This window comes from Eimeria maxima, genomic scaffold (assembly GCF_000499605.1).
Source record: "Eimeria maxima Weybridge genomic scaffold, Emw_scaff130, whole genome shotgun sequence".
Taxonomy (NCBI): domain Eukaryota; phylum Apicomplexa; class Conoidasida; order Eucoccidiorida; family Eimeriidae; genus Eimeria; species Eimeria maxima.
The window spans coordinates 30293-40640 of record NW_013563463.1 but is presented as its reverse complement, the minus strand read 5'-3'; the positions used below and the strand labels follow the sequence as shown (position 1 = coordinate 40640).

At 48.6% G+C, this 10348-nt stretch overlaps 2 protein-coding genes across 2 annotated transcripts; both read right to left on the bottom strand.

The window, feature by feature from the left end:
* EMWEY_00016070 (kinesin, putative) lies at nt 1-5307 on the bottom strand (the record flags this gene model as incomplete). The annotated part of the gene is made up of 10 exons (XM_013477454.1): nt 1-696; nt 814-903; nt 1135-1276; nt 1507-1664; nt 1899-3071; nt 3203-3328; nt 3466-3563; nt 3773-3911; nt 4152-4351; nt 4686-5307. 10 exons carry the CDS (start codon nt 5305-5307, stop codon nt 1-3), a joined length of 3444 nt encoding a protein of 1147 aa, XP_013332908.1.
* A 4283-nt stretch (nt 5308-9590) lies between these two features.
* EMWEY_00016060 (hypothetical protein) lies at nt 9591-10170 on the bottom strand (the record flags this gene model as incomplete). Its single annotated transcript, XM_013477453.1, has 2 exons — nt 9591-9663; nt 10004-10170. The coding sequence occupies 2 exons, from the start codon at nt 10168-10170 to the stop codon at nt 9591-9593; spliced, it is 240 nt and encodes a 79-aa protein (XP_013332907.1).
* Nucleotides 10171-10348: the final 178 nt, after the last annotated feature.

The window sequence follows — 10348 nt, the reverse complement described above, 5'->3', positions numbered from 1 at the left end:
CTACGCTGATTCATCGTCTTCGTCGCTTGTTGCTTCTTCTGTCTGCCCTCTCGATGACCCTTGTTCAGGGGGTGCTGCTCCCTGCTGGGTTGGTGCCTCTTCTATCGGTCCGCTCGGTGACTCTTGCTTAGGGCTTGCTGTTCCCTGCATATCTTGTTCTGCTTGGGCTAACTCCACTGTGTGCTCCACGACGGCCTCACCCGCATTGCCGGTGTCACCATTTGATGATGAAGCTTGATCTGTCCCTTCTGCTGCTGGGTGTTGGTCCGTATCTTGAAGAACAGGAGGTTCTGCTTCCACTGTATTGGATGGTTCGTTCAGTTTTTCCTGTTTGTTGTCTTCATTTTCTTGAACCTCTATCGGAGGTGCACGTGCATTGGCATCTATTAGTCCTGCTTGCGGTTCTTGGCCGTCATCACTCGGGCCACTCACGCCATTCATATCTTCTGCAGTAATGTGCTCGACTTCTGCTTTCTGTAGCAATTCATCCAATGACCTCCCTTGCATTCGGAGTGCCTCATCAATTTTCTTGAGCAGCTCTTTTTTTTCTCTCAGTTCATCCTCAAGTTTGCGCATGTCTTTGCTTTTGTCGCCCTTCCCCTTGCCAGTCTTGTCGACGAACTTTCCACTTACCTCAAATATCAGGGCACTAGAGAGCCACTCAATTGCAACATCGTTGGCATTAAGACTGAACTCCTGAAAATAAAAGCACTAGCACCCCGCCAATCTCACTTACCAAGTGTAACGGACTAGTGGTGCCGTGGTGCATGTAAATGGCTTGACGAAAGCATTACGTTGGCTGAGGTTGCTCACTCTCGCACTATTGAAGACGACATCGCGGCTTGCCTCCTCGAGGGAAACTGCAGACACTTCTGTCATTCCGTCTAACCAGCGATATAGGACCTGCGTGCCAAATTTAAAAACAAAATAGTATCAAATCGAGAGGCTCTCTGGCGTAGATCCTCATTCAATGGAAACCCAGCAGCGAATGGAAGACATTTTTGGCACAGGATGATTCTGACTACACAACAGATACGGTCAAGGCGGCGCTTTGTTCTTCGCTTCACGTAGTGCCGGTTTTCATCAATGGTTACAACTGTTATCAGTCGATATGTCGACAATTATTAGTCTCACTTGCGGGTGTCGACACGACTTCTCTGGCAGGTTACTTGCAGAATGCACTGAGACGGTGATAGTCAGCTCGCGCCCTTTCACGTCCTCAACGGAGTCAATATCGTCAATGTCCTCGATACGGCGAGCCGCCAACTCGTCTTCTCTAAACGCAAATTTGGCACGTTTTGCGTTAACTGGATAGGGCACGTTTTTTAAAACGCACACCGCGTTGCAAGTTTTGCGTTCATTGGATAGGGTACGTTTTTCACAACGCGCGCAGCTCTTTTTTCTGGAGCACCGAATGGGCACAGCATCGTCCGCCTTCGTGTAAACAGCGACGGGCTACTCTGGAGGTTTGACTGAATGGCAACTGCCATTGATTGTAGAACATACCCTTCCAGTTCAGACCTTGCTGAGGAGAATTGAATGTCGATTGAAACAACAAGAGTCCCCTGTTTTTGCCCTTTTGAATCAAATATAGGAAAGGGTTCTTTTTCTATTGGAAGCAAGTTTCGAATTGTATCCAGATAAACATAGGCTTGACCCACTACCTAGAAGAGATACATCAACGGACAAGCATTAGAGCGACCGTCATCTATTCATGGCGTAAGACCTACACCTCCTCTGCTGGACATTGTACTATTCGCTGAATTTTGTGCATGATAAGCCAATCTATTCACAGCGAAGTCATATATTTCTCCTCTACCCCGTATCTCCGCAGTACGAAGATGTCACGCACGATTCCGGAAGGAGGGCCTGTCCCTCACCCCAGGCCTATGTCTAACCTGATATGATTCTGGATCCATGGCAAAGGGATCCGCCACGTCATCCGGTAGTGAAAATGCTTGGCCTGGCTCTGGTGCCCAATTAGCATAGATTTCTCGCATCTCAAAGACCTTCCTTTCGAACAAGTCCAAGGACCAAAGCTGGGTGATATCCGAGTCTAGCCGATCAACCCTTATCATAATCTCCGATCTTTGCATTACTGACTGTGACCCTCCTATAGTTGCTCGACCACCACGCCCGACGGCATCACCACGAACTGTGAGTTTAGGGGAAAAGAAAGCCCCAACTCCCAGCTCTTGAGCAATCATATTTGCCTCGTCAACGAGTAGGGACGTTTTCGTCATGATTTCCTCCAATTCAATCCTGGCAGCCCTTTCTTCCTCCTTTCTGGCTTCCTCTTCAGCCCGCTCCTTTCGTAGTCTTAGCTCTCTCGATGACAACTCTTCCTCTTTACTTTGCAGTTGTCTCTCTATTTCTTGTTTTTCCTGCTCCAGTTCTTTGAGCTTCTCCTGTATCACCTCCTGTGATTCGCCGCTTGCGAGGAGCTCTTGTTCCTTCTGCTCCAATTTTTTGAGCAGATCGCGTCTTTCCGTCTCCAAGGAATTCTTTGCAGTCTCTAGCTCTTTCAACATATCCTGAAACTTTTTCTCCTTCTCTCTATCTGCTTCAGTCTGCTGCGGCTGGCCGTATGCCTCCATCTGATCTTTCTTCACCTCCTTCATTGCCTCCTCCCACGATGGCATGGCCTTGTCCATATCAAGTGGATCCATATACACATACAGATTGTTGTGACCAAATAGAATTCTGTCCTTGTGTTGCAACCGTCTTTCTTCACCCTCCTGAACTTCCACGCCATTCACCATTGTTTTCCCGACTGCCTTCAAGATAACGCAAAAAGATGTGTCTTCTGGGTCTTCAGCGTCGTTCTGCACTTTGCTGCATGTCACGGTAGCGTGACCTGCTACCACGCCCAAACCACCAATACGAAAGGTGGGTGTCTCTTCTCCCTCTTGCTTCCCGAAGGTGCTAGATCCCTCCTTTAGCACGCACACTATTTTGCCGGTAAGGAAAGGGTCTTCGTTCAGGTTTTGTAGAGTGGGGAGGGTCAACTCGGCCTGTTCTTCCAGTTTCCTACTGGCGGCTGCCCTCTTCTTTTCTTCTTCTACTTTTTGCTGCCATGACATCTGCAAAATAACCGTGTGAGTAAGTGGGCGAACGACGAAATAGTTAGCGTACTTATGTTTGCCTGCATTCAAACAGATGTGGCTTGCAAAGGAAAGGCAACCAACACGAAAAGACGTACTGTCATTTCCTCCATAGCCCGCCTGTTTGCCTCTATCTCTTCTTCGTACTGTTTTCGCATGGCCTCTAACATAGCAGGGTCGGCTTCACCGCCACCACTTGGGGCAGGTAGGTTACCCCCCATAGCCTGTGTATGTGGAGCGGCAAACCTTCAAACAATCCCTTATTTCATTACAGGGTTACGCCAGAGCTAATTGTAGGTGCGTTGGGTAGCAAGAAGGACGCTCATTGTTCAGATACCGCTCGAGGGAAAATTCCGCGTACCTTCTTGAGCCGTTCATTCTCTTCGCGTAACTCTCGGATAAGCTTTTCTAGAGGGTTTTCGTTAACCACCGCTTCATTTTTAATTTGTTTCACTCTGTCTGAGCATGAATATTGGCATCAAAAGCAAGGAACTCGCTATATATTCCCGCGTATGAAGCCAACAAGAAGATATCAGATTACTGAGAAAGAGTAACACCTGGTGCCTTAATTGAAAATAAATACAAAACCAAAAACGTTTGCTGCAGTGAGAGCATGCATACATAGCCCGTATGGGCATATTTTCTGTGTGTGTGGCACTGGCATTCACCTGCATAACGGAGAGTACTAAGCGTTTCTTCGTAATTGACGGAAGCTGGGGAAAGAGCAGCTATCATGCACGTTTTACTATTTCCTCCAAGTGCAGTCTGGAGGATGCGTGTCAACGCCGAGTCGCGGTATGGGACGACCTGCATTCATGCCGTAGCAAAATCGTAAAATCCCCTTGCAATGCGCCCCTGTGCTCTTCGCTGAAAGCCCTGTGCGCCAATGTGCTATGTGATGAAACCCCATGGGAAGGCTGAAACGTCGGGTACTGCCCTGCCTGGTTCCACCTCAGTAATGCCACTCAGACGGTATAATCTACTAAAATTTTGACTGCAGAACCTGACTGGCAATAGCCATTGCTGCTACTTCGTTGCGTTGGTTACCTGTCCAGGTTTCAGTTTCCCAGCTGCTTTGTCTGCTAGTGCAGAAATGACGTTCCCGAGGGCGCTGAGGCTCTGATTGATGGCGCAACCTTCTTTAAGTCTGTCTCCCGTGGCTCCAGTAGATCCAGCCCTCTCGCTACCCGCCAAATCTACAAGGTTGATTTCAGAGCACTTCTGTGAAACTGGCTCCCCCGAAGCCGCTGACATATATAAGGCAACAATATATGTCAGCAGGAAGCAATTTAGCCGGTAGGTTTGAAAGATTAGTAGCTAAACAAGGAAAAAAATGCTTCGATGTCTGCGTATCTAAGTGTTTTTGTTGGTAGGTTTGTGTACCATACGATCTACGGTGACTTGGCGGAAGAAGATCTGTAAAACCGTGTGGGCACGAGACGATGTGGCATTCATCAACGTAGCACCAACAGTTCGGTTAGCTGTGCCTGCAGGAAATCCAAAAATAGAGTCCCACTCCTGTACACCCCACAATTTTCAGGAAAAACACTAGCTCAGGCTGGTGAGTGTGCTGTAAAGTACCTTCATCTAACTTGGCTTGAATTGCTGCGTACGAGTCCACAGGGCACTTGCTTAGATCTTGCACGAATGTGCCTAACTGAGGAGTGTGCCGGATTTTCAATCCTCCCTTGGGTCTCTTGTCCATTGGTTGGAGCAAGTCCTGCACCTGCTCATTGTATATCTCCAACATGCTTACTAGAACTTCAGCTTGGAGGCTAGGGTCTGCATTTTGTTGTATGCGTTGGAATATTTCTTCACACGCTCGGACAATAATGCCCTTATTCGCACCATACCCAACCATGGAGTAGCTCTTTCCAGCTCCGGTTTGACCGTAGGCGAAAAGACACGCATTATAACCCTCAAATGAGTTGTTCAGAACATCTTTACCTACGTCCTGATATACCCTGTGTTGATCTGCATACTTAGTGCTACTTGGCCTACAGTACCCTGTATCGTCCACCTCAAACCCATCGTGCGACCAATATGAGTAGTCGAACGCAAAAGTTTTGCTTGGATTTTTTGCATCATCTTTATTTTCTATAGTCGTGCTTTTCCCTTCCATGGATATACAAAGAATTGCGTTCATATTCTTCTCGCGGTCGTTAAAGGGACGAACCCGCACAGCAACCTTTACAGACGACATTGTCTCCGCTTTTCACTTGCAGTAGACAAAGCAGAGATCTTGACTAATGCCAACCTCCTGGGTGAAATGCATAGTGCGCCTCGTTATATTTCCAGCCACCTTTTAAAGCGGTGCGCACACGAAGAGGAGGCTCACTCTATGTAAGGCACACTCGAAACTACGGACTGGAAGAAAAGCTCAAAATTTAGGGGCTGCATTGGTAGTAACGGTTGCACTAGATGAAAATACATAGTGTATCTTTGGAGACTGGGAATCAGACCAAGAGGGCCCATCCACCGATGCGTATGCCTGTAACTGAAAGAGCCGTTGGTATCGGCAAGCCCGCGTAGCCGCGAGCAGGATTGCCTAACGCAGCGCTCCAAAGTCACTCTTTCTCGAGCACGATGGCAAGCTTTATATTATATTTTTTATATGCTGGATCCAAGTATGGCAGTACAATCGCAATTACAAATTTCAAACAGCCCCTACCCTCCTCAGGACGAGACAAGCACTGGGTATTGCGAGCCACTGCACCTATCTCATGTATCGCATCCACCGTGATTCCCCTCAAACTTACCATTATATTCGGGGCAATGCGATTAATACGATTGAATTAGTGAGAATACAGCGCATTAGGGGAAGGCAGGTCCTTATTTTGGTAGAATGCAAGTGACACCACCGTATTGCCCGCCGTAGGTATCCTGGGAGCCAATGCATACCATCTGAACTATATTATACTATTTAATATTAGAAACTAAAATTTGGAAACCACCAATGGAAGCTGGTGCCCCACGCACGGGAAGGACATAGCAACGCAGCGAAGCGCCAGGGAATGAAATTCGTTGTCATAGAGTTCACATCTTTTGGATAACAATGAGGCTATTGGTACTCGTACTTTAAGCCACAGAGTAAGTGGATGACATGGAGGAGATGACATGGAGGAGAGATTGGGGGGAACGCCTCAATCTCTCAATTCCGTGCACAATGTTATGCCACGCTGTAGCACAGGGTTGCCGGACGTCCTCGAGGCGGTCCCATGTTGGCATACGAACATTTAGTGGAGCTAAGAAAAGTGATTGAGGAAATCGTTGAATAGCTCAGAGCTACTCAACGATTTTCCCAATCAGTTTTCCGCAGCTGCAGGCACTTCCGCCACTGCACCCAGGATGCTTTGAGACTGAGGAGGGGGGTGACATGCTGTAAAGAACATACAATCTCAAAGGTCATTACAGCATATCACCCCCCTCCTCAGTCTCCAAGCAAGAACATGCCTCAGTCTCAAAGGTCATAGTCCAAATGTCGTATGCTGAAAAGAAAATGTATTGTCATTATACCTGGTAGCACCAATAGCCTTCCGTTGACACCTGCAAGCAACGAACCCCACACCCAAACCAAGGCGGCATGATAAGGGCTCCATATCCATCAAACCCAAAGGGAGCATGTTTTCACAACAACCGGGACTCCTTGGTAGTGCCTTGAAGTGCGTCTTCTGTCCATGCACGATGGTGGCAGCGATGCCTGGGCTGCAAAGGAGTTTCTATCCAGCCTAGAGCAGCTGTATCAATCACCAGATGACCGAGAGTTGCGGTTGCTTAGAAACGGGGACAGGCACGTGGTGGCCTTGTCTAAACAGAGGCGCTTACCTTCCGGGTAAACCCCACGAGGATGCTGTATGTTACACGTTTGCCCCCCGGGGTGCAAAGGGAACAGCTATTAACAGTCCGTTCCGCAGCTGAAATAGCTGGAGGAAGGGCAACTATGAGTGGAACCCTACACTTAAAAGTGCCATTTATCCCTTAACAGAAATCCAGCAGTCTACGAGAAAATTTTATATCTATAGTTATCACCAGGGTCTTTAGGGAGCGGCAATCTGTCTGGTTCATGAGCTTTCACAAGCCTGAAGGTGAAGATGTTTGAGATGATGGTATACTTGAAAAATGAGGCGGCGGATTTGGAAACGACGAAGAAGATGAATCTCTGGGCAGGCAGTGCAAGCACCACAGAGAAAAGGATTACAAGGAAGCACACAAAGCAACTACGTATTTCGGCACTTTGAAATTCGGAAAAGGGTATAGTGGAGTATCTGCAGGAGCTTGTGATACTAGTTGATCTGTCTGACTTGGATCTTATTTCTGAGGGTACGAAGAGGGTGAGCCTTTCGGTGCCACTTCGCGTGTTCTATTCGTCATACGCCACCCGTAACCAAAGAGACTGCGCAAATAAATTGATGGGAGGGTGAATCATCCTCGCCGTACCCGCAGAAATAAGACCCAAGTCAGAAACAACTAGTACCACAAGCTCCTGCAGATACTCCACTATAATTGGCATACCAGTTCGCCAGAGGAACATTCTCTTTCTTATCTTGCTGCGGACAGTGTACAGCTCATCCCGTTGAAGAATGGTTGCAGCTCAGCCATACAAAAGCAAAGGGCACCTTAATGCAGATGCAACAGAATGGCGCCAATTAGGCGTTATTGGCAGCCTGGTGGGTTCTCTGCTAGAGGGCCATAGCCCTCTAGCAGAGAACCCACCAGGCTGCCAGAGGGGCAACGATAACCCTCCATGATTCTTGAAAGGATAAATACAATGCGACAGAAGCGCGATGTTTCCCCCATGGATACCATTCATCCGCCGTACTCAGGTAGTCAACCTGCGGAACTGCGTACACGGATTTGAAACTCTACAATAATGTGCTGCTGACGAAGGATATAATCCTGTTTTACCAACACCCCGGGTGGACCACTACCCCGATCGTTCCAACAGACACGAACACGAGGGTGCCGAACCGTCCAGCGGCTGGACGTTCAGAGTTTGCTAACTGCGATATGTTCTTTTTCCTTCACCTGCTTGCCCTTGCCATAACATTCGTCGATTCTTGACGATAGCCAGGACCTGTTCCCCAGTGGATGCAACTTAGTTCATGGCCAATTCTTCATCAGGGCATTCTTTTCGACTAGTTCGACTGAGACACAATATCACCACAATATGGACCGTGGGTGAGTCAGCAGTTAAACAACCGTTCCAGTAGGGACGCTGGGGCTTGGGTTAGATATCAATGCCCTGGAACCGATGAAGATCTGACCTTGTTGTGAGCACACCAACCTCCAACCCTGCACAGCCGGCCTGGATGGTGCCAAATTATGCATACCTCCAGAATGATCCAGTACGATTCCTTCCCTAGTATGAGGCAGCAGTGACGATTAATGGCGTACAAAGCATGCTTCCGCTCCGCTGCTTTCCAAGTGGGTTCTGCGACAGTTCGCCGAAAGGGGACATACGGCAACCCGATCGTATACAAATAGACGCGTAAAGGAATGTTGCGACTACGAGCCCACAGGTCGAGAACGGAAACACAGGCATAGTGCTATGCAGCCGCAGGCCCTGCGGCCACGAGCAACATGGAGAGCCGCTGTCGTTTCCCCGCCCGCGTTCTACGATCGGTTATCCCGTGGAGGCGTTTTGCCGGCGGGACCCCTTTAGAACTCACTGGTTCATGAACTTGTCAGGCAACGTGTAACCCTGTGCGTTGTGCGTACGCCGCATGATGAGGCTCCCTTGATATACTCTGTCCTTGACTGGGAGTTCCTCTAACAGCTCAGTGGCTTTCCGCGAGAACTTTAGCTTAAACCCTTGCCAGCAGAGCCTTAGTCGAAGCACCATACAAGCACCACGCTCCATTTCACTCGATATATTACCACCTATGCGGGGCTACCCAGGATGCGTTCATGAGCAGTTTTGGGCAGAAGACGCCTCTATCCTCGTCACTCGCAGCTACCAGCGATGGTCGCTGTCTTGCCACGAAGGACTAGGTTTTCGCACCGTCGTGTATGCCTGCCTATAGGCATGTGCTTGGTGCCTAAGGAAGCATGTGAAATGGCAGCAGTGGCACCGCGGGGAAAATTCGTGTAACAGAACGCCTTCTCTGCTGCTTTTGCAACGCCTCCCCTTCTGTTTCAGCACCACCAGCTCTTCTATGTTCACTTCTGCTTTTTTTTTACCAATATATCCATAATGAGATCAATTACCGTAAGCCAACCGACCAAATGGTACATGCGTACACGCTCATTAAGGCTAGCTTCTACTGGCATGCCACTCGCAGTCCTGCACCCGTTGCCTGGTCTCTGGCACTGCTAACCTAAATGGTTTTGACTGCTGCTTATCAGCTATAGAGAATGTGCCCTAGAGCCATGCCTGGAATGATTTGCTTTCTCACGTACCTCGGGATTTTGTTGTACTCCTATTCAAACTACGAGTACACAATTGCACCATGGTGCGACCCTATTCATTATTACTCCGCGGCCTGTTCATTTCCAGAGGCAGTGGGCAATGCAGTGGAGCATCGCAGTCACACGGTATATGATGAGCGTCTTTTCATTCCTAGGACACACACACACACACACACACACACACACACACACACACACACACACACACACACACACACAAACATACTCACACACACTGCACTGCTGGCTCGATACACCTCGTCGCGCCACGGCACATCTGCTACCTAAGTCATGAAATGCTGAATGATCACAGCCTACCTCCATTTCAGTCGAATGTGGTGCGAGCGCTATGCAAAGGTTTCCTCGCTCGTGCTAATGTTCAAGTAGCTGAAGAGAGTGGGAGCCTGCAAGTCGCTCTCACAGGGGTGGCTGCTTACTCCTAGTCTTCCAAGCGTAACACATGCACATCCTGTGTGCCATCAAATTCGTACAGAGCAAAATCTGCTGTTTGACGACAAAGTTTACCACACAGGTGGTTATGATAGCCGGAAACTTCGACAACTCTGGGGACACCACACAGGTGGTTATGATAACCGGAAACTTCGACCACTGTGAGGGCTATGGGTTCCTCAGGTGTCCCAAGGGACCTGGAACTCATAGGTCCTACACATATAGTGTTGAAAACCTTCAATACAGCACACTGCGGCTTCCCCAACGACGTCCGTTCATAGGAGGGCTACTTGCATCGTCATGCCTCCCCTGGCTATTAGCGTTCGCTCTTACGTATTATCAAAAGTTGACGGGGATTTTGTGTGTTCAAAGCATCCTAACACCCT